General features: G+C 36.9%; 1 protein-coding gene across 1 annotated transcript in view; it reads right to left on the bottom strand.

The window, feature by feature from the left end:
• Positions 1-24237, bottom strand: part of LOC144369948 (3',5'-cyclic-AMP phosphodiesterase 4D-like) — a 50083-nt gene extending 25846 nt beyond the window's left edge. The window contains 1 exon segment of the mRNA XM_078030419.1: positions 23989-24237. Coding sequence (XP_077886545.1) covers positions 23989-24237 — 249 coding nt within the window.
• Between the last annotated feature and the right edge of the window lie 897 nt (positions 24238-25134).

Here is a 25134-nt window from a genome sequence, read left to right as displayed (position 1 = left end):
TTCTGACCTTTCCCCCTCCAGGGCAATACTGATTTCCATTGCCAGACCTCATTTCCTCAAATCCAGCCTCAGCCTGTAACTTCAAAGCATCTACATTCCTCTGTGGGATCCAGATTGCTGCCCCTAATCCCTAAATGCAAAACTGTTTTCAGCTGCTCTTTGACATCTCCATTCTGTCCCTGGAAGGCTAGAATTCCAACTGTCTCTTGGACCAGCAGCCCCCATTTCCCTATCTTTACCAGCTCCCTCCTCCTTCCACTCTGCCTGCCTCAAACCAGCCCTTTAAAGTCAGATTTAAGTTATTAAAGTATGTCTCAAACATAACTATTCCTGTCCTTCTCCAAATTTTAATTATCCTTTATTCACCCCTTCATACAAAAAATATTTTCTACTAAGCTCCTACTATATGCCGACCACTGTCCCACATGCTGGGGGACACAGTATAAACAAAACACATTTTCCTACCTGGAGCTTACATACAACAACTTAGTTAGCAAGACAAAACACACCACAGGATGATAAGGGCGATGGAGGAAGACAAAGGAGAGGAGGGCAATGAAGTGTTAGGACACAGAGGATCTGGGAAGCCTCTCTGAGATGATGGTCATCCAGAGATCTGGAGCGAGGCAATCACCCAGAGCCCTGGGAGGGGGATCCAGGCTACGGGCACACCCAGAGCAAAGGCCTCCAGGCAGCAACACACCCAGTGGTGAGCTCCCAATGCATGTCACCCCCTATCATTTAAATCCAAGTCATACTTCAAAGTGGTTCTCAGCAAGCTCAGGCTCACTGTCCTGACTCCTTGTTATCTATCCACCAGTCAATTTTATTCTTTGGTAAGTTAACATTTTCTTTTTACAACAAATATTTCTTGTATCCTGAATTGAAATTCTTAATGACAATTCCTGTAAATATACTTTGCTAAATATAGGCACACAAACTAAATACTCTCTACATAGATAATTTTTCAAAAATAAGTAGAATGGTTTATATCAGTAACATAAGGAGAAGTAAAAGAATTTATATTGAATAATACAAAACATAAATATTGTATACAACCATATTAAAAAATCATTAGAAGGTTAGATCTTACTATTCCTGTCTAGCTATGATCTTGAGGGACTTATTTAAATGTTTCATGCTTCAATTTAGTCATCTTGGAAATGAGAATAGTGTCCACCTCATAGAGTTGCTGTAGGAATTAAATCAGTGCATATAATCGAAGCACTTGGAACAGTAAAAGCTATGTAAGTGTTCACTGTGATTTCTCCGATATGGAAGATGGCCATGAAAGTTACAGCAGCATAAAAATGAACACACAGAAATTATATTAGAAAGACTGTGTTTTTCTCCTGAAATGGTTAGGATTACTCTCGGAAGCCTTCAAATATAACCAAGTACAAACTTCACGTAACATGATGCTGTTGCTGCATTACTGAAAAGCTAGTGTGGATTAAACCATGTAAAAATATTTCGTGTGTGCATGTAAAAAGGAGCTGGGTTCTAGGCTCAGATTATTATAAGGGCATTTTTTATCTACATGAACAGCTGCTGGGACTTTCATCTACATGAACAGCTGGAAGTCCTGTGGGTGGGAGAGAGCAATTCTTCATAGCAAAGGATTTTCCTATGGAGTTCAGGGTGTCCAGTCTCCTTAGCCTCTGGCTCACCAGAGAAGCACCCCACACTGTGTTCCCCCAATTTTCTGAATATTCCAGTGTTAAGAATCTCTGTTCTAGTTGTTTCTATTGCCATGAGTTTAGCCTCTACAATCAGAAGGTAGAATCATTGAGAGAAAATATATATCTTACTCTTTTTCTATATTTCTTGAGGTAGTTAACGATCACAATCGTGAAAAGGTTGTTCACTGATGCAAAAGCAAAAAATTAGCAACATTTTTAACCACCTATAGGAGATAGGAAAGGATCAGAGGTGTTACCCTCAGCAATGTCACCAAAAACATATAAAACAAATTATATATGGCAAAACCACAGAACCTGTCTTAAAAATGACCCAAAACCACATATGGTTTCCCCTGCTTCTGACTGTCCACTGCCCATTCTCTTGCTGAACACAATGGTGTCTCCATTCCACAAATTTCCATCAGCAACAACGTGCACTAATGCTCAGAGAGGTGTCGAATTTGAATTGATTCAACTGTAAATCCCTAATATGCTGCCAGAAGATTACTGCAAGTGTTAAGTAAAAAGTACCAAGGAAGATTTCCATATTTCAAGGGAATAAGAAGTCTTTTTTAAGCTCCAAGCTAAATTAAAACTCATTTTATTTTTTTCCCATTACACAAAACAGACTAGAAGCTTGTTCCTACTGCCATGGTAGGAAGAACTTGGGGAGGATTCTAGACAATACAGAAGAGAAATTCAGATGGATCCAGAATGGTGCAACTCTTACTGTCAGACTTGACTTCTGTGGATTTTAAACTGTCTCAAGTTATTAGGCATCTATTATGCAATGAGAGTTTTATATACCTTGTTTCTTATCTTTGCAACATCTCAGTAAGATAGATACTCTGCCCATTTTAAAGTCAAAAGATGGACGTTCTTAAACACTTGATAACTTGTCCCATGGATGACAGCTAAGGCAAACCCAGTCCTCTTTCTGCCTTTGCTCACCATGGTCTGTGATGGTTCATCATCTAAAAGGCTGATGCAAGCTCTATGATCATTTATAGGAATCCAGGAGCAAATTCTTTTACCCTCAATTCTTCTGCTGAATCTATAGCATCTTGAATGAAAGAACCATAGTTACTATCTCTGTGGTCCCATCTCCAGACAGGGTGGATCCTATCAGCTAATTTAGTTAGGAAGCGGTGCCCAGATACGCAGCCACACCCAAGTGAGACATGCCTGTGTTTGGGAATGTACTATGAACCAGACAAGGATGTGCTCTCATGCAGAGTGGGGGCAACACATTCAGAAAAGGAACCGAGGTCCAGAAAGTCCTGACTATGCAGTATGAGGGGCAGCACCACAGCTAGAATTCAGATTCCTAGTTGTAATCTGCCGCTCTTGAACATGCAAATGGCTTATAAACATAGATGTTGAAACAGAAAAAAAAACTTTCCATTAGCATTCAGTTCCCTGTTCCTAATAATTCTCTTGAGAATCACTACATCCCACTCTTCTTCTTCATTTTCTCAGTCCTTAATAGATACTCCGAGCAATCAGCAAGCTCTCTGGAGTATTTCAGGATACTTAAAATTCTATGGATGAAGTTGAATCCTTGACACATTAACATATGGCTGGCATCATTGACTTTAGAACACTGGTCGAGACAGAAAAGCCACAGTTTTTAATAGGGAAAAAGAAAAACCAAAACATGAGGTAATTGGGGTTCAGAGAAGTCAAGTGTCTTGCTCAAGGTCACAAAGCCAGAAAGTAGTAATGCCAAAGTTTAAAATCAGGCTGTCTGGCTTCTGCCCAAAACAGTATTTCACAAGACAAACACAGAAAGTCAAGTACTGTATGTTCTCCCTTCTGTGTGGAAACTTAAAAAAGACCTGAAAGTAGAATAGTGATCACCAGGGACTAGTGAGGGGAGGATGGGGGGTGATGAGAAATGGATGATTTGGTCAGTGCAGGATATATGTATGTATGTATGGAAATATCATACCAAACTCCATTGACATGTACAATTAATATATGTTAATAAAAAATAGCATTTCAGACTTTTTAAAATGTTTATTCCAGAGTCTACACTAAAGGTCTACTAATATAATCAATTCTAAGCTAAATATTATATTATTGTACTTGAAATATTTAAGAAATATTAAGATGAACATATATTCTCTTAGATTTCTCCAACCAAAGGGATTGTCCTGGCAATAGCATTTTTTTGTAGAACTTACACTATTGGAAAATATTTTATTCTATCTACTTCTATAATTTACCTACTTTTATTTTACAGCTTTCAATTTAGAATCAACTTCTGGTAATTATTATTAACCAAGAACCAAATTCATATAAAGTAGGGTCTCATATATCTGGTACTGTTCAGTTTCACAAATGCAAATACAATTACTTAAATGCCCCTGGAAAAATTCTGAGGCAAAGTTTAACTTGAGATATTAAACACAATAGCTTTAGCAGTCAGTGTCTCTTAGAACTATTTTTAGAGGTCGACAAACACACAATATAGACATATATACACATACATACATAAATGCATACATACATGCTTTACCATGGTGCTGTATCCCTAGTCCTTTTTAAAGAATTTTGAGACAGTCTAAGTTGTTGAGGGTCTCACCTACATTGCTGAGGCTGGCCTTGAACTTTAGACTCTCTGCTCTCAGCCTTTTGAGTTGCTAGTGTGTGACACCACATCCAGCTAACACCAATATTTTAAATCACGGGATTTTCAATCTATTTACACATTAGAAAAACGGTATATAACTTTGATTATTGCTAAAACATGAAGAAACCTCAAATAAATGCACTACATCTGTTTGTGTTTACTGCCCTCTAGGGACAAAGGACCCACATTTGACTTATAAAGCAGCTCTGTTCCTGAGTTATATTTCAAAAAATGAAAGCTCCCTCACAAGTTCTAAGGATGACTGAGATTAAGAGGAACAGCAAGTTGGATCTTAAAAATTGAATAATAATCTAGAAAACAAAGGAAGGTTCATTATCTAATTAATCCGGTCTGAAATCTTTCACCCAAAGGGCTTTATTTAAAAACAGGAAACACTTGCAACATTCATTAGAAAAGAAATTCCAATTTAAAGAAAAAATGCTCCTTCTTCACTATAGGGTATGCTTTGTGAAATGATTTAAGCAGAGAAGGCCTGTCTTCTGAAGCAATAAGGACAAATGTAAACAGGTTTACTTCTAGAAAGGCATAATTTTCACATGCACCCCTCTGCTATGTGGATCTTAAAGTAATTTTAACTCACAAAATTTGAGCTATAATTTTAAAAAATGAAAGGATACTCCTTTCAACAAAAGATGCCTGAACAAAAAATCAGACACCAGCCACAAAACAATGCAACCCAACATTCACCTGGCGCTTAACATTTTCTACTTAATACTTCCCAAACTATTTCAAAAATTTGAAGAGGGGGAGATTTTTCCTAATTCATTCTGTAAGGCCAGCAAAACCTCAATATCAAAACCAGACAATGATACAACAACAAAAAAGAAATCTACACGTTGATGTTCTTGATGTACTCAGATGCAAAAATTCTCATAAAAAATGAGCAAACCAAATCCAACTGCATGGTAAAAATGATTATTCATCATAATCAAGTAGAATTTATCACAGGGAAGCAAAGTGGCTCAACATACACAAATCAATAAACTCTCCTGAGAAATATACCCCAAACAGAATGAAGGACCCAAATCATGTAGGATTCACCTCAATAGAGACAGAAGATCATCTCAGAAAATTCAACATCACACACACACAAAAAACAACAACAACAACAAAAAAAAACTTCCAACAAAAGCTTGAACCTACCACAATAAAGACCATATGTGACAAACTCAAGACCATATGTGACAACCTCATACAAAATGGGGAAAGTTGAAAACTTTTTCTCTAAGATCTGGCACAGCACAAGGATGCCCACTTTCACCTCTTTTATTCAACATAGTACTGGAAGTCCTAGCCAGAGGCAATTAGGCAAGAGAATGAAAGAGAGGGCATCCAATTTTGAATGGAGGAGGTCAAACTGTCCTTCCTTGCAGACATAATCTTAAATACAGAAAAGCCTTAAAAGACCACATACAGGAAAAAAAAATCTGTTAGAACTAAAAAATGAATTTGGTGAAATTGCAGAACAAAATCAACACACAAATGGTAACCCTGGGCCACTATTATTTGTTCATCATTGAAAAGGCAACAAATAATTATTGTGTACTCAGTCTAGGACAAATACTATGCCAACTATGAGGGATAGAAAAATCCATTAAAATGGGCACAACTTTTTGCACAAAACTGAAGAGCCTCAATAGGATTATTCCTTCTGAATCCTTTTGCTTTTATTTTATTTTTTCATAGTTTTCTATTTTTTCCAGCCTGGACTCTTTACAGTCAGTATAAATTTGCTTCCTTATAGTCAGTATATGATGCTTTTTCCCCTTTTAGGATGAGCTTTTGTCTAAGGCAGCATGTCCCAGAATGTGTAATGAAGGACAGCAATCCAAAGCAGCACTTTGTAAAGACGACTTCCACTGTCAAACAAAGCTTCAACGTGGCAGTAACTTCTATGGAATCTGTACATTAGCATAGTCAAGGCTCTGCCAAGGACTTGACACACAACCTTGCCTTGTTGGTTTGACATGGCATTTCCCATATTTACTCTTCTATCAAACTGTTGATATTCTTAACAAGGAAACAAAACCATAGTACTTAGGTTTCATTAAAAGTTCTTATGAAAGCAATGGGCTTTAAAAATCAGACACTTAAGATTTTTAGGATGGTTTTATTCACCTATTCACTCACTGATATTTATTGCACAGCTACTGTGTACCAGCCTTTGGGACACAGTAATGAACAAGAAAGATTCTCTTTGACCATGTAAACTTCGGACTCCTGGAGCAGAAAGACAAAGAAGGAGAAAAAAAATTAATGAAAAAATAGAGGCAATATGATACTGTGATGGGGACTGTAAGATTAAGTAGTGAGGAAAAACTGTACCAAGAAGATGGTATCTGAGAAGAGACCCAAATAACTAGGAAGTCAATTATTGCAGCAGTACTCACAATTACTAAGATATGGAAACACGATCTAAGTGTCCATCAAGTGATGACAGAGTAAAGAAAATGCGGTACACATCCATCGTGGAATATAATTCAGCAGAAATATTTTCACGACATGGAAGGAACTGGGGAGAATTAAGTGAAGTAAGCCAGGTACAAAAGATAAGTAACACATATATGATCTCACTCATATGTGAGGAAGTTTAGAGTGGAATGGTGGTTACAAGAGGCTGGAGAGTAGAAAGAAGGGGGGGAGCTGATCAATGGGCACTAAATTAGAGTCAGACAGGAGTCAGAAATTAGGATGTGCTATTGCACAGTAGGGTACATAGATAATGCTACATTTCAAAAAGCTAGCAGAAAGGATTCTGAATGTTTTCACCATGAATGATAGATGATTAAAGATAGATTATGCATAATCTGATTTAAATGTTATATAGATTGTCCTAATCAATCGATCAGTCAATCTATCTATCTATCTACATATACTGGTACTAAAATATCACAAGGTATCCTATTTATATGTACAGTTTTAATGTTTTAAAACTACAATTGAATTTAAAAATAATGATGACTCAGAACAGACCACTCACAGTAAGGCTGAAGGAACCAGGAGACAGGGGAGAATGATATCGGAGGCAAGTGAAAGCAAGATGATATGGGACCCTGGAAGACTTCAAAGGGGTGGAAGGATACCCCCGGAAGGTTCTAGCACCAAGTAATGGAATATCATGTAGATTTTGAACATGATTCACATTTTTTAAGTTATTTCTACAGGGGATGGCTTGTAAAGGGGTAAAGGCAGATGAATGAGATAAGGAAGAGAATTAACTCCTAACTTCTGTTCTGATGAACACCTGCTCTGAGATGGAGAAGACTGGGGTCACAGAGATATGGAGGAAGATGAAGAAGAAAAATGAGACCTAAGAGCCAAGCACAGGAACATCTAAATAGATGTAGGTTCAGTTTTAACTGTTGAGGAAACTTCTGCACCTTTCACCAGGTTCATTAAAGAGGTGTGAACAAGGAAAGGTGCCAGAGAGCAAAAACCCCAAAGACATTACATTAGGATAGACCACTTCCATCAAAATCTTTCAAAATGTTTTAGAATAATTTAGCAAAGGGGCAAGAATAGATAATTTGTTTTTAAAATCCTTTCACCATAGTAGATTAGGACTGCAAAAGCCCAAACAACTGCTCACACAATATAATCAAAATTATATGAAATTCTGATTATAGAAAATTTTGATGAAATCAGGATTATCTATGAGTTGAGCACTCAAGAGTGGACAAATTTTTATTGAAATCCCATGTCTTGTTTAAACATTTTATGAATGAAAACTTAACTGAAGGCCATAAGAAACAGGTAAAAGTAGTGTAGCAATGGGCTGTTCTGTTGTCTGATTTGCCACAATGACTAAGTTGCAGGGACTGACATTTATGAGATGCACCATGGTATAGAATACAGGTTACTCTGGCTGACTTAAAGTCCCACCTCCTGTGAGCCCTGAAACAGGCAGCATGTTATCTAAGGGCTCTGTGCTGTGTGGAGGAATTGGAGTTAATGTGATCTAGGATAATCTATAAAGCATGTGCCAGGAGCTCAGTGAGTTATATTATTGCCAGAAATTCTGAAACTTGTCACAAAGAAAACATTCTGATTAAAAAGGCTGCTTTATGGGCTGGGGTTATGGCTCAGTGGTAGAGTGCTTTCCCAGCATGTGTGAGGCACTGAGTTCGATTCTCAGCACCACAAATAAATAAATAATGAAAGTCCATTGACAACTAAAAAAATATTTAAAAAAAAGGTTGTGAGCTGCGGTTGTAGCTCAGTGACAGAGAGATTGCTTTGTAGATGTGAGGCACTGGGTTCAATCCTCAGCACCACATAAAAATAAATAAACAAAATGAAGATATAGATATATAGATACAAAGGTTGTTTTAAGATGGCTACCATTATACCTACCCAAAGGTTTATGTACCAGTGGTTTGTCTAGAAGTTATCAAAATCTCCCAAGCCAGACAAGACTGCTCCTGGAGATCTCAAACACACTAAGATATTTTTTCTGACAAATATAAACAAGGATATTTTACTCTGGGTAAATGCAGAATAATACACTGGGTTTATACCATTCTTCAAAAGAAGCTCTTTATAGACCCCTTAAGACTGATTTCACAATGGACCCAGCAAATGAAAATAAAATCCAGTTCAGGGATTGCATTATGGGAGTGTCAATGAAGAGAAGAGTAGCCAAGATCCATAACTGTTCATGTAAAAGCACTACAGACCTGACTAACGGTGATCAACAGCTGGACATGATCAATTACAGCCTGGGCAGTCACTTCCCCCCACAGATAGGGAGGTAAGTATGTGGATCAGAACACACACTCTCCCATCTGGGGTAGTAAGAAAAGACTCCAAGTTGCGGGCTTCAAAAGCCTCCAGAATACCAGACCTAACAATACACAAAACTGTCTTTTCCTAAAACAATAAAAGAATAATAAAAGCTCAAATTTATTGAGTGTTTACTATGTGCTGAGGATGGTGCTGGCTATACTACTGGCGTTATCTCATTTATTTCTAATAAAAACTTTATGAGTGAGCGCTAGCATTATCCCTGTCTTACAGATGAGTCTGAAGGCTTCCAGCTATCAACTCTGTGGAGGCAAAACTCTAGTAGAATCTTGCCTTTTTCCTGGAAAACCAGGCCTGACAATTGAAGGCCCAGAGTGCATTGCAACTTAGACATGGAGTCTCACCTCTATCTCATGACTAAAAGTTTAACTAAGATATTGTCCAACAGCCCCCATCTCAATCTGGCTTCTCTTCCTGATCTACTGACTATTATCTTTCCCATTATTTGAGTTTAGAGTTTCATACTGTCCTCTGGCTGCAGTCCTGCAGTCCTGTAGGACCCATCACCCTTCCTCATGCAATCTTTGTCCTGCCCATCTTTTCTTTTCATTCCCATCCTACTTCAGGCCCTTGTCACTCCAGTAGCTAATTCTCTAACAGACTCTTCCTGTTTTTAGTATGTCCCCTCAGTAGGATCCATCCTGTACACTTTTACCAGATTTACCCTCCCCAAATCACTTGGTTGTTCTATTTTCTTTCTAATATTATCTTTATAATCAAATGCAAGGCTCTGCAGGATTTGTAGGAGAGCTGCTCATGTTTTAGCTGGGCATTTAACACAATCTGCCATGTGGCCCAATCTGCATTTCTCACCCCTGTTCTGGCCTTAAAACCAGATTGTTCAGCCAGGCTCACGCTTCCATGATACCCACTCATCCTCCACCCCACTAATATACAATAACACTAAACCTACAGGGTATTCTATCCTACCCAAATTTCTTCTAGCCCCTATCATATACCTCCTTCCTCATTAGCAACTAATAGGAATCCTCAATGTTCACGATCCAGATGTTCAAGTAGCATGTTCCCTGGAATCCTTCTCATTCTAGTCCTGTGTGGGGAACTTCTCTACAGGACTGGACACCCTAAAGCATTCCATGACTCATTAAAATGCAACAGGCTGACTTAGAAGACTAGCTATATTTTCAGTGGTATGTCTGTATGTTTTGGTACTTGTGTACCTGCCTGTTTGCATAAAATACACTTATGTGAAGATCTCATTTCTCCTCTAAGAACCTTGAGCAGATAGATATCCTGTCATCTAAAACAAAAGGATAAAACAACAACTCAGTGAAAGCCTGAAACCTGAACTGTGGTTGACTTCAGTCAAAAGGTGCAAAACAAAACCAAACCCTCCTAATTGTTTATTTCCTACATGAAAGTGGTATCTCATCTAGAGAATGGTCAAGGATCAAACAAAGTAACAGAGACATACCAAATTAAAAATGTCATTTGAAAGTGATGGTGCCCATATAACCCCAGATCAGGGCTATATGACCAACAAGACCAAGTTTGTATTCTCCATAAGATCAAAGCCCTGAAACACAGAACTGTGTTGACCTTGGTTACTTTCACTTGGCTATTCCTTGTTATTTTGCTATATCTGTATAACAGGTAGACCTCATAAATCCCTAAGGAATTATGGAACTGAAGAGGGAAAAAAGAGATTATTAAGCAAACTGAAGTTTGATTTCTCCGCAACGTGGCTGACATTAAGTGGAAAATGGAAAGGAACCAATTGCCTATGCAGTGACTCATGGTCAACCCTTATAACAACTGCACCACTAGGGAAGTTTTCTCTTGATGGCTATATCTAGTGTCAGACTCATGACTAAGACCTCATCATGGGGCTGGCACTGGATTCAAGGTCATCTCATCCACACTTGTGTTTCTCAGCTGGATTGTCATTTTTAATCTGCAAGGATTAAAGGGTCTACTTCTAGTTCGTTTCTACTTTCACCAGGAAAAAGCACTTGTTATCTTCACTTTGTCTGATATTGGACACATTTTTAAATCATGACTTCGCTTTTCACAGAATCAGAAAAATCATTTGAAGGGGCTTTGGAGGTCATCCAGGGAAGAGAAAAACAAAGCACAAGCAAAGGACCAATTTTTAGACAGATAAATGAAGATCTACGTACAGCTTTTATAACATTAGTAAGTCTTTTTTTGTGGCCACCTTCATAGTATCCTTTTAGAGCCAACCTAATGAAGAAGTCAGCAAGAGTGTAAATAAAAATATGCTATCATTGGGTGCTAGGTAACCAAGATAACACTAAAGTAAACAAATCTGTGGGCATCACATATGCAAGCTGGTAAGGTCCCATAAATCACCATGACTGGGTATCAGGATTTAAAAGGCACACTCTGTAAGCCCTCTCCAAGTCTGTTGATTCAAGCCCCAATTGCATTTGGTTACCTATATGGCAGTATATAAAATTGACCTTTTAAGTTTAAAAATAGTCACAGTCATCATCCCTACTAAAGATAGGCCATAGTGCCTGCAATGTTTAAAAAATTTACATAAGTTTTTATTTAATTTTCACAACAGTACAGTGAGGTAGCTTATGTTGTCTTGATTATAGAGAAAACAGAGGCTCAGAGGGGTTAGAGTAAATTAATGATCCAAGGTCTTAACTCTAGTGTGGAGCAGATTCATACCCAGAAAAGAAGTTGCTAAGTTCATCAGAATTTAGGAGGTGATTTAAAGGAGAATTGAGAATTTGCTCTTCTGTTCCGTTTTACTCTCCTAGCATGTAAGTTAATAACAAGTCTATTACAGTGAATCAGCTGATATTTATATGGACATGGTCTCTTTTCACCCTATTGCAGCTTGCACCTTGCTGTCACGTACCCTTCAACTATTCCCTTTTCTCACTCCTGGGCACCAGGATCCTTAGGGGATAGACCAGCCATTGAATTTAGCAACCCATCCATGCTGCTACTGGGCTACTACTCAAGGAGGCAACAGGTGAAGGAGATGACACTAGGTCTTAGTGCTAACAGAGACCTGAGCCTCATGAAATACACTGTCTGTTAATCTCCCCAAGCAAGTCGGTCCTCCCCTCCTCCCCCAAAGCTGCTGCTGATCATCCTCCTTAGAACATTTGCACCCTCTTGTTGACCTGTCTGATTTTTTTTTCTTCAAAGCTGTCCCCAAGGCTCATTACAACCAGATTTTACCATACAAACCCTGAGGCAGAAGGAGGTCAGGAACAGAAACCGGTTCCTTTGCCTTCAGCCAAGGAAAGCCCTGACCCCAGGCCAGCGGGATCAGATGTTCTGCCTTCTACCACTCCTCCTGCCCTCATTGCACGCTAATAGCTTCTCTGTATTTCTTGCAACCTTTCTTTCCCTCATTTTTCTTCCTTCCTACCATCCATTGGTCCACATTCCCTTTCCCATTTTGTCCCTAGAGGAAAACAGAATTTCAAAGACCCTCATAGTAACAGGCTATTTTTGAAACCCTAAACTTTCTTACACCTTCTCTGTTGTTGCCTTACTCACCACCAATATCCTTAGATTCTCTGCCAGCTTGGCATTATAGATCTGCTTTCATCATTTGGTTTTCTCATCTCACCAACCTCATTATCCTTTCATTTATATCTGTGACCAGTTAACTACCTGCCTGCCAGGGTGGCTCCTGACCAGACACACTGTCTCAACATCATGTTTTTCTTAGGAGGAAGGGGCCAGGTCAGGTTTGTGCCCATTTGACATAACTGAGAGAAGGAAGGCAGAACAAGATGTACTATAGAATTCCCCTTGAGTAATTAGCTTTTGCTGAAATTGCTCTTGCTATTTTGGAATCCAGTACTCATTAAATACATATTTTAAAATGTTTTGAATATTTTGAACATGTAGTCTGAGAACAAACACTTATGTCTCTATATTCACCCAACACTTTATCTAAAAAATAATTACCTTTACACCTACTAAAATCCCTGCAGAGCACTTGCCAGCCTGCCTGCACAAGGCCCTGGGCTCCCCCAGTATTGCAAAACATGTGCTCCCTCCACGTGGATCTCAGGTAAATTTAAATGAGCCTCAGGTTTTCATCTTTAGAAATGGGAGAAATTGTTTTCATATGTAGTATACTATTTCTAGGACTAAATTAGAAACTTAAGGTTTGAGGTATGAGAAAATAAACAAAATCCTGCCTTACATTAGAAGGTAAGGCACATATGAGAGTTTCCCGACCAGTGGTAGTCAAAGATTGTTTATGGACCAAATGGATAACACTATAATGTTTGGCATTGAGTCTTTTCTTTGTAATTCTGTGTAATTCAGTATATTTTATAATTCTTTTAAAAGGTACACAATCATTTTTATGTTTTTTTCTCTAACTTCTCACTGTTCTTCCTTCTTCAGTGAGTTTGAATTAGAAGGATCAGGTAACATTTTAAAACAGAATAACAAAAGGAAACACTGATACAATGAGTAATTGATTCTTCCACTGAATATGACTTTTCAGATAATAAATTCCTTTCATATAGGAATTAACTGTGTCATAACACAACTCTGTTCCCTTTAATCATTTCACTTCTCATTAGCACTAAAGCAAAATTAAGATTTAGGCCCAAATATCTTTCAGGAAAAACTAAACTAATCTTCTCCTGATATATAGAAAAGAAATAGGCCTATTTCTAGTATAAGATTCCTCATGAGTTACTGAAACCCAATTATCACTACTCTTATGAAGATCTAAGAGATCGTGCTGAGAATATAACATTAAGAAATCAAAGAAAGAAAATAAAAACATAGGCTAAAGAAAATATTAATGTTTCATCTTTATCACAGCCTGCTGAAAATGACTTGAAATATTCAAAAAGATGGAAGAGGATAGGTGCTTAGTTTAAAAAAGGGAAGGGACTAGTCAATGAATATTCACTAAATACCACTTCTATGAAAGGCAGGGAGCAAAGCATAGTTTTGTTCACTCTATGCAACTTTTAGCCTCTTTTTGTGAAACAGGGATTCCCTGAAAATAATGACATTTAAATCACATATACATAATTAAAGCACCCACGACGAAAGAATTCTCTTAAACTGTGAAAGCCCTCCCCAAATTGAAATTCATTCTCTTTCTAAATTATTGCTTCAAAGCCCATCAATTGTAAAGGCAGTTTATTTTTTCCTGAATATAGAAAAATGAAACTAGCAAACATCAAATACAACCTATCTTGCTCAAGTACTCCTTTTCTAAAATGTAGAGTTGATTTATAGGCATAAAAAATACAATATCACCTTACTAAGAAAAAATATTTTTTTTTGTAATTCTGTGTAATTCAGTATATTTTATAATTCTTTTAAAAGGTACATGATCATTTTTATATTTTTTTCTCTAACTTCTCACTGTTCTTCCTTCTTCATTGAGTTTGAATCAGAAGGATCAGGTAATATTTTAAAACAGAATAACAAGAGGAAACACTGACACATTTCCTCAAAATATTTTGAAGAGTATTTCTGTAAGACAATTATGAATAATTAATATGAATAATGCTCATTCATATTTGTCTAAAACAAAAACAAAGCAACCAGAACACTGCTATTTACAGAGAACACACATTAAAATCAAGCAGTTATTTTCTGAAGTGAAGAAGGCACCCATGGGTCTGAACTTACTCCACTATGGCAGCCGCATCTTTGCCTTGTTGCTATGGTTACATCCCTATCATGCCTGTGCTTTCTACTTTCCAGACCTGTTTATGACAGGCAGAGGTGTTTCCTACTATGGTGCCTATGTCTGCACAGCTAACTGATTGCCAGGAATAAGAACCAGAGGCTGTGAAAGTAGGGATTACAGTGCAGCAGCCCCTAGATGCAGACGGTAGCTCAAGCACATGCTAGGAAAAACCTGACAGATTAGACCCTAAAAGGTGAAAAAGATTCTCTCTCTCTCTCTCTCTCTCTCTCTCTCTCTCTCTCTCTCTCTCTCTCTCCACACACACACACACAAACACACACACACACCCCTTTTCATCAAAACTGAAAGAGCATTCAGATAGTTCCAACTGAAAAGGATCTAATAAAAAAGAGGTTATTGCTAAAATAGATATGACAGAAAACAGTTTGCAGCTATGAATATGGTCCATCTGGCTTTTGCCTAAACACTATTAACTTTAAATTCAAATGAGATAAGGCTAATCTAGTATATCCTGCAATAACATTTCTGAGAGATTAGTTCTCTAGAAGCAAAACTCAGATTCTTAAGGGAGAAATACTAGGAACTCTTGTCAATGAACGAAAAACATTTTCTTAAGAGGCAGGAATGATAATGCTTTGACTCTTAGTCTACCAATCCCAGCTAGAAATGGTATTTACATTAACTACTATCATGAGCCCTGTACTGACTTACCTGACTACCTAACAAAGGATGATATTGACACTCCCTGGGTTTAGACTAAAAGTAGTGTAGACAGCCTCATCAGAAAAATAAAACAGAGGCAACATATTGTACTAACAGTGAAGAGAATCCCAGATAAAATCATGTGGAAAGTCAAAGAGGATAGATGGAATATCCAATGGGGGAGGGGGCTGTGGAGAAAGACTCAGGAGGAGACAGGACAAATCAGGCTTCAGAAGGAGGTCAGCATTCCAGACAGGCCTAGAGGATGCTGCCGAGTTTTTACATCACCTTTTTTGTTTTCAAATTTTTCGATTTACAGAAAACTTGTGAAGGAAGTACAGAAAGTCCCCTATACTCTACAGTCAGGTTTTTTACATTAGTATGGCACATAGGTCACAATTACTGAGCTCATATTGATGCCTTCATTGCACACTTTTTTTTCTGACTTCCTTAGCTTTCATTTAGTGTTCTTTCTCTGTTCCAGGATCTCACCTAGGATACCTTGTTATATTTACTTAGCATGTTTCCCTAGGCTCCTCTTGGCTTTGAGTTTCTTCTTAAAATTTTCTCATTTTTAATAATTCTCACAGTTTTTAGGAGTTCCGGTCAGGTATTTTGAGGAATATCCCTTGAGTGGAATTTGCCTGATATTTTTCTCACGATTAGACTGGGGTTAATTGCAGATGCCAAGGAAAATAATAGATGCAAAATACCTTTTTCATCAGATCATATCAAGGATACAGATTCTTAACATGACTGTATCATCGTCAGTGTTGATCCTGACAACATGGGTGAGGTAATATCTGTTGAGTTTCTCATTGTGGAGTTACTTTTTTCCCCTTTTCAAAGAGTACCTTTTGGAAGGAAGTCAATATGCACAGCCCATACTTCAGGAGAGGGGAGCTATGTTCTTCCTCTTTGTGGGTGCAGAATTTATCTATATGTTATTTGGAATTCTCCTGCACAGGAGATTTGCCAATTTCTCCCATTTAATTATTTATTCAATCAACTATTTCTATCAACATGCACTCAGGGGTTTTTATGTTATATTTTGAGACATAATATAGTACTACTTTTATTTGCATGTATTGTTCCAGCTTTGACAATTAGAGCTCTTTCAGTTTGCTCTTGTATCCCACTTATAGGACCCTACATTAGTATATGATTTTGTTCGTTTGATCTCATCCTTACTTTCTGGCAGTACAAGATGCTCCAGGCTCATATTGTATATGTCCTGCCTCAGTCCCTAGAATCCGACATTTCTCTACGGAATCCTACTGTCTTTTACAGGACAGTAGTGTTAGAAATTAAAATGGGGGTGCTGGGTGCACTCATACTACCAGGGTGTGGTTGCTTCTAGGTCCTCTCACCTGACAGAATGAGAAAATATTTGTGGTGTACGAGATGGTTCAGATGTTGAGAGGTGGAAACACAGGCTAGGTTCTCAATATACTTTTATTAACATTAATTATTAATAAGAGATTGTGAGCCTCTGTTATTTCCAGTTTCATTCAGAGGAACTACAGAGATATATTCTTTTAAGAAAAAGAAAACCCTCCACTGCTTTATGCAGGACTTTAAGAAGAACTAATAATATTCCTTTATAGCTGGAAATAAATGGCTTAACATACTCAGTATTTACCATGTTCCTGTCTCAATAATTCTCATCTTTCAATTCATCAAATCATCACAGCCACTATTTAACAGATGAAGAAGATGGGAAAGTGGGCCCATGTACTCTGAATATAAGGCAGAGAATGAGTCCAAACCAGGCAGCCTGGCTATAGAAGGGTGGTCAAGATCCACAGACCGTTCTACTTGAGGAATGAGTATCTAATGAATGAGAGATTTCTAATGAAGAAATTTTCCATTTCTTCTAGAAGGGAAATTCCATTGAAGGCAGAGAAAGAACATGGTAGGTTGTTTAAACCAAACAAATCATTCTAACTAAAAATGACTTTAAATAATGTTTTTGTTACAAATTCAGATGACTATGTCCAAAAATATGGCCACAGTCCATAAGTAGTAAGCTAAATGTCATAAGGTGGCCTTCAAATAAATGCTTTCTTGTTATATATTAATTATAATATATATTAGAAAAAATAAGGTGTTCAGTTTAGTATTTATGTTTTTTAAATAAATTACTTTAAATTAAACCTTTAACATACAATTGCAGATATGAATGTATACTGAAATGATGGTGTATACAGAAATGATGATTTGAGAAACACTAATTAAGATTATAATTTAGACTATAATTTCTTACAGAATAGAAACAAGAAATATTACATTCTTACACTGCAAGGAGTATAAAACACAAGGTTTTATTGATCTTGTTTTTTTGTGTATATTCCAGACAAGTGAGCACATATAATTTATGGAACATCCAGTGTGTGTTATCCTCCAGAATGAACTGTGCACACTTATAGCTATTATTCTTACAACATTTCAACTTATTTCCCCTTCTATTATCACTACTTTTAAATGAAGAAAATAGAACTTCAGAGAGGTGAGACATTTGCCCAAACTATTAAGTAGGAAACAGCAAAGCTGAAATTTGAGACCAAATTCACCTGACAAAAAACATCTGAGTTCTTTCCATTCTGCAAAGTTGCCCTAAGTATCATTGGTGCATACTCCAGGTCGGGAGGTAAATATCACTTGCCTTTATCACATACAAAGTAAGCAAAACAATAAAAAAAACCTCAGAATATAAAAACAATAATAAATATAAATATTCTTTTAAAAATAAAGTATTCTTTAAAAGAATATAAACCTATCATTATTTTAGCTATTAATGTAATTTAACTAATTTTCTAATGAACACAGAACCATTTGTGGTTTAAGCAAATATCAAGATTCATCCCCTATTCCTGTTAGAGTGAATAAAATTAAATGTCTTCTTTCAAAACTCATGTGACTAGCACAGCATGGTGTTGCTCACAGGCCTGTAATCCCAGTGGCTGGGAAGGCTGATGCAGGAGTATCACAAGTTCAGCAATTTAGTGAGGCTCTAAGTTCAGCCTCAGCAATTTAGTGAGGTTCTAAGCAACTTAGCAAGACCCTGACTCAACATAAAAAAATAAAAAGAAAGGGCTGGGGATGTGGGTCAGTGGTTAGGCACCCCTAGGTTCTATCCCTGGGGCAAATAATAATAAACTCAACTCGTGTGACTATTAAAATGAAAGACTGTCTGTCCGTTTTCTAGAAAGATTTCAAACTATGCCAATTAAGCTATGATGACAAGTAACTCGGGTAGAACTATTGCCCTACTAGAGCCACAATAAACCCCAGCAATGAGCAGCTTTAAAAAAGCTGATCTCCCTTACTAAACAAGAGAAAATCAAGCTCTACCGATTTTATGGAGCAACTAAAAATCATGACACTAAACACATTTCACATCTACTATATATATATATATATATATCTTTTAAAACAGTGACAATCCATGTGACACTGCAAAAATCTTAAATTGAACAAAAGCATTATCATCCTTGCTATTCAGAGAAAAGTTTATTTAATCTATCCATAATACTAGTAACAGTACTATTTTATCTTAGTTAAACCTTATGTTTTAATATATATATATATATATATATATATATATATATATTTTTTTTTTTTTAAAAGTGAAGAGTTCATAAAGTTATCAGTTGGAGCTACCATTTCCCATGAATAAAATCAACATGTAATAAATTAAAGCAATTTTTCTAGCAATGATTAATTTCTTGATTCATAACAATGAAGAATTTTTGATAATTTGAGTGTTAGGGATATTTAAGCTTACTGACACTAGAACTGAGTGGATGGCAACAGAGACAACTTTTTTTTCCCTTTTAACCTTAGTGTCTTGGTGAATTAAAGTCAACTAACTAAATATTCGATAAAACAAAAATACCCATTAAAAGTGCTTCCTTATTTCTATTATTACTTTATAAAAAGAACATTTTTTATAAAGACAAGGATTTCTCAATCTTTTTTGTATTAACTTTAAGAAACTATATGTAAGTTACAAAAGTCTTTCCTAAAATCTACCTTTATTAAATGGATGAAGGATCATATATCAAGTTCAAGAAAACAACAAAAAGTTGAGTTTCTATAGTTAAACATTACTTTTTTTTTTTAATCTAGAGTTTTTCTTTAGGTACCTCAATTAACTCTCAGCAATTCTTTTTTCAAAATTTAATATTTTAATGTAGAAAACAAGTGTTGCTATAATGTTTCATAAATTAAAAATGTCTTTTTCAATTAACTTGAGTTCCTTCTTAGCAAAAATTCAACACTGATTTCTATTCTGAGTTATTTTACTTGTGCAGTGCAGAAATACCTTAAGATGAGCCACTTCTATGAACATATATTCCTTCCAGCAGACCTCCTGCCCATCAAATATATCAGCAGTCCCAGAAAGTGCTAGTCCATGCTATGTATTGACAATCAAAAAGCAGCAGGGGGAGCAACCAAGGAAAGCTCTAAGAAAAAGCACCCCAGAAAAGCAATTTAATTTATAGGCAACAGAAACATACTAGGGATAATTACTAAAAACCAAAGAGACAAATAAATTCTATAAAGAAGTCATATCCACATTTGCAAACTGGCCTAAGCACCTCTGGAATGAATTATAGGACAACCTGAAGTTCCTTAGAAGGACACTTGAATCCTAGTATCAAGACAGACTTTCAACTTGAAGACCATTAGTTTCCAGCAATGCCAAGCCTCGGAACTGCCCCTAAAATTAGAGAGGAGAAACAAAATGCATTTTTTATCTGGGTATGTGGTGGAAAGAATCCATAATTATTTCATTTTCTCTTTTAAACATCACTGCACTTACACTGAAGGCCTGGTGAAATGCACACTATTAGGTCACAAGAGAATTAAGTTACCAGGTTCCACTGCAGTCTTTGAAAGTCCTGAGGGCCAGATTCCTGCCCTCCTTGCCACTCCTTCTACCCTCAATACACTTTCCATGAGAGACAACTCAAAATACCATGAAACTATTCCACATTAAAGGATATTTTTTACCAGAAAGGCACTTTACTTTGCAAAATCAATAAAAGGATGGAAAAGTGCCCACCAACCTACATGACATTTACATGTTCTAAAGATTTATATGGCTTTTGTTTTCAGTTTTACAGTAAAACAGATAAAATAATTCGTTTTTCTGTCTGGAATTTCATAGCTGAATTATTTTTAAAAGACTAAACTTCTAATAAGGACTTCAAATCTTCTAATAGAATTTTACAGACAGTTACCTAAGAATTATAAAAATATCTATGAAACAAAGTGTCTAGCATAACTTATGGTTAAAATAGGCAATCCGTATGGTTAAATCAGTATGGTTAAATAGGTAATAAGTAAAGTTTGATCTGATCCCTAAATAATACCAGTAACAACAGATATAGTGCTACTCTTGACAGACACTGAATTGCTTGCTGTTAAAATATATATATTTTCCTTTAAACTCTTACATTGACCTTTAAAAGTATCTGTTATTATGCCTATATTATGCCAAGGAAACTGAAGCTAAAATGTTTAAGTTGCTAATGTAACTCATCTAGCAAAGAACAAAACCATGAACTTCCGGGTCCATTTGCCTCCAAAAGCTCTGATAACTCACTAAAATTTCCCTCAATTGTAACAATGAGGTTCCAAAGGAAATCTGTACAACTCTCAGGCAGATTAATGTGCTTATAAAGGTAAATGCTATAGATTTAATCACTCAAATTAAATGCCATCTGGAATCTCTTACCAAATTGGTACAAGCATCCTACAAGCCAACTGGACTTGGCCAAGAATTCAATAATGTTCCTACCTCAATAGCATCAATAAGCAGTATGCACAGTATAAAACCAATACAGAAAATATAGCTAGTTACTTCTATGGCAATATTTTAAAATTACTATCAGGTTTCTTTTATTAAAATTTTTAAATATATAAATTGTTAACCCAACTTGTTAAATGGATTTGAGCAATCAGTTTCCTTCTTCCCAGTACCCAAATCCATCTCATAATTAGTATTTACTATTATCACTTTAAAATCCTGGTTTCTTACTAGTGTTTTTATTGTGCTTTTTAATCTATTAGAGTATAATTTTAAATATCTCAAGAAAGGGGAAAACTTTTCCATGGCAAAAGATAAACCCTGACAGAATGGATAGCAATAAGACTAATAACCAAAAAGCAATGTTGAAGATTTATTCATTCATACTCAAGAGAGATGGTGTGAAACAAATTGTCTGCATTTCCAGTCCAGACTGAAGGTAGGGCATCACTCACAGGGACTTTCAGATCAGCTGCTCCAGCTCAGTTTATAGCTCTTGTGGCTTTGGTAACTTTACAAACTTTACCAAGAGCTTTAGTTTTAATTTTTTTCATTTATAAAAAATTATGTGAGCATAACACAAATTTAAAAATGAATAAGTTGAAAAAGAAATGAACAGCCTAGAAATTAAAAGTTGAAGCAAGAGCTTTGGTTGACCCAAGTGTCATGTCAATAATCTTTCAACCACAGGATATAAGCAGAGCTAAACGGCTGCACTTTGAAAAAGTATTTTCTTATTTATTTGATTATTTCAACCAAATAAACCTATCTTCCACACTAATCATGTAAATTAACTCAAGGTTGAGAGCCATCACAGAGAAGATTTAAAAGCAGAAAAAAATACCTCTTATTTGGTGCTTGTAAAAGAAAGCTGTCATTTTGAGCAATTGCTGTGACCCCAAATGTTTTTACCTTAAAGTATAGATAAATTATTTCACAGTTGAAATCACAATATATTGTTAGATTTCACATCAATTTTTAAACTAAACCTAAGTTTCACCATTAAGAATATGAGTTTTAAGGAAAGTGAACTAGCTTTTCAGGTACATTTTGCTTAAAAAGTACTGTCAAATCATCTAAAAAACATAAATAAATGCATGTATCTCACTAGATACCCAAATTTTGTTCTGCCTTTTACTACATAGAATCAATCTAACAGATAAAGAATTAAGATCAGATCCAGTGCAGAATGCTCTCACTCAGCATTTAGGACACTGGAGATACTTGGCATACATCTCCTGTTATTATGAATCAAATTATGAAAAAGAAAAACAATCTCTATTTCTAGTTTATAAAGATAAGATTTTTTTTAGCCAAATGAGAACAATGGCATCTAATGCTACTACAGGAATTAAGAGTCCCAATAAGAAAGCAATTCTAAGAGAAGCCATGCCAAATTTAGAAATGAGACCCAAATTTAAATAATAAAAACCTGATTTGATCATCAGTGTATACATGGGTAGGTCACTATGCATAAGGGTAGGTTACTAAATTCAAGCAGTGGCTGGGGACCCCTTTTATTTGCTTGAAGCCAACTTTTTACTTAAACAGCAATGCTATCTATATAAGAAATGTTAACAGATAAGACAAGTGTAAAAACTGCACTTTTTTTGTAAAAACTGCATGAGGAAAAAACAGGTGGGATAAAAACTATAGTAAGCTAAAAAAAAAAGCATCACTCATTGAAATACATGTACACATGAAGAGTAAAATGGCCATCACCTTCCTGATCTTGCAAATAAATGGGTGGCTAAAACACATAAGTATCTTTAAGAAACAAGTATTATTAATTGAACACAATATTATCAGTCCTTACTAGCTGCATCCCTCAGATATCTGCATCCAACATGCACATGCCTCCTTTCCTGCCCCTTCAGTCAATCAATCATTAAAACACACATAATCCAATTTATTTCCTTGCATAACTATAGACAAAAAGAACAGGGCTTATTTTTTTAAATGCAGCAAAACTGAAAATACTCTACCTTAACTTCCAGGCTATTTTATGGCTGTTTCATACTGAAGATTACTTATCAGACCCCCAAATTCCATTAACTGCCAAGACTAGCACTTTTGTACATATGGCACAAATGTCCAGCTGAAACCTCCTTGAAACTAAATGACCTCAGAAATCTGGTCTTCTTCAAGATCAAAAGAAAAGGCAATGATCATAATGAAGCTTCTAACTGTGTATGGCCAACAGAATATATAAAGGCAAAGGTCTAACAGGGTATCCTGATAACTAGATAAATGAGGGTTAAGGTTCTAAGTTCTGAGTTTGAGTGCAGTAGGTGGTGAGATCCAAGTGATTTCATTGACATCCACCAACTCTTATTTCCAACCAGGAATCCCAAGAATACCTTTAAATATGCAAGGCCAACAGACCCTACTGGGTTTCTCCTTGCAAGGGCAAAATGTCACTTAGGAACCTTGTGTCCTGGATATTTGATCAAATTATGTCAAAATTGATTTTGCAAAATGTTTAATTTATCTATAGTGAGTGAAAGAGAGAAGGAAGGAATGGAAACAAGAACATCCCTTCTAAAGGGAGCATAATAGTTAACATGCAATGAGCATGACAAATATCTCCCTGTATTTCCTGGGGCCACAGGGACTGGTGCTTCACCAGCGTGGGAATCAGCAGTCTAGGGGCATCAATGATAGTAAAACAGGGACTTACCTTGTTGGAGGCCATCTCGCTGACAGAGTGCCTGGTCTGCAGGGTCTCTAGTTGGTCCAGACACCAATCCAGTTCCTTCAGGGTCTCGCTGGCCAGTTTCTGGTAGGCCTCCTCTGCGAAGAGATAGGGATAGGGGGACTCAGTTCTCAAGCGCTTCACTGGGCCGCCAGCGAGTTCAAAGGGGGACATCCTGCCATACCCCGCCATGCTCGGATGCCCGGTGCCTGCACATGAGGGCTGCTCCTTCATATTGCCAAACCCGGCAGCTCAATGGGGGCTGAGTATCCACCCGCGGGGCCGTTCGCGACTGGAAGGCTTAGTTTCTCCAGCTTGACGTCGCGGGTAGGCCCTCAGGGAGGGCGTGCGAAGTGCAACAAGCCAACTTTTATTACGGGAACGGAGGTGGAATAACCACGATGCAACTTTTGGACAGCGCGGCGGGAATTCGTCCTAGTTCTGGAGGATGACGACTAGCAGCCGTCCCACAGAACGATGTCGGGTCCACTGCTGGGTCTTCTCGGTCCCCGGCCCCGCGCCCGCCCCGCCTGCCAAGCCTTATGCTCGGCACTTGAAGCGAATGAATCAGCCGTGGCCAGGTGCGCGGCCAACACGTTTCCTATAGCAGTGTAGAGGCAGAGTGGAAGGCTGAGGTTTGGAGGTGTCCGTTTTAGAGGCTACAGTGATAGTGATAGAGCAATGGATAGAACTCATGTTCACATGCTGACTCTGCAACTCAACAGGGATGTGGAGAACATGGGCAATTTAGCTACTTTACACCTCAGCTTTTTCATTTGCAAAATAAGATTGAACATTCATCCTCTAGAAGGTTGCCCATGTCATTTTTCACATATCATTTGAATATTAAGACTAACTTTAATCTAAAAATCATGTATCCGTTCCCAATTTCTTTTTTGTTGGTTTCAATTTGCAAACATGATTTATCTTTTTTTAAAAAACTGTATTTATGAGCCTATTACCTGTTTTTTATTTGGGGAGGGCTACCAGGGTTTGAATTCAGGGGCACTTGACCACTGAGCCACATCCCCAGCCCTATTTTGTATTTTATATAGTGACAGGGTCTCACTGAGTTGTTTAGCATCATCCTGTTGCTGAGGCTAGTCTTGAATTTGCAATCCTCCTGCCTCA

This window comes from Ictidomys tridecemlineatus, chromosome 13 (genome assembly GCF_052094955.1).
Source record: "Ictidomys tridecemlineatus isolate mIctTri1 chromosome 13, mIctTri1.hap1, whole genome shotgun sequence".
Classification (NCBI taxonomy): Eukaryota; Metazoa; Chordata; class Mammalia; order Rodentia; family Sciuridae; genus Ictidomys; species Ictidomys tridecemlineatus.
The sequence above is the reverse complement of the archived record's forward strand: the minus strand, read 5'-3'. Positions and strand labels throughout refer to the sequence as shown.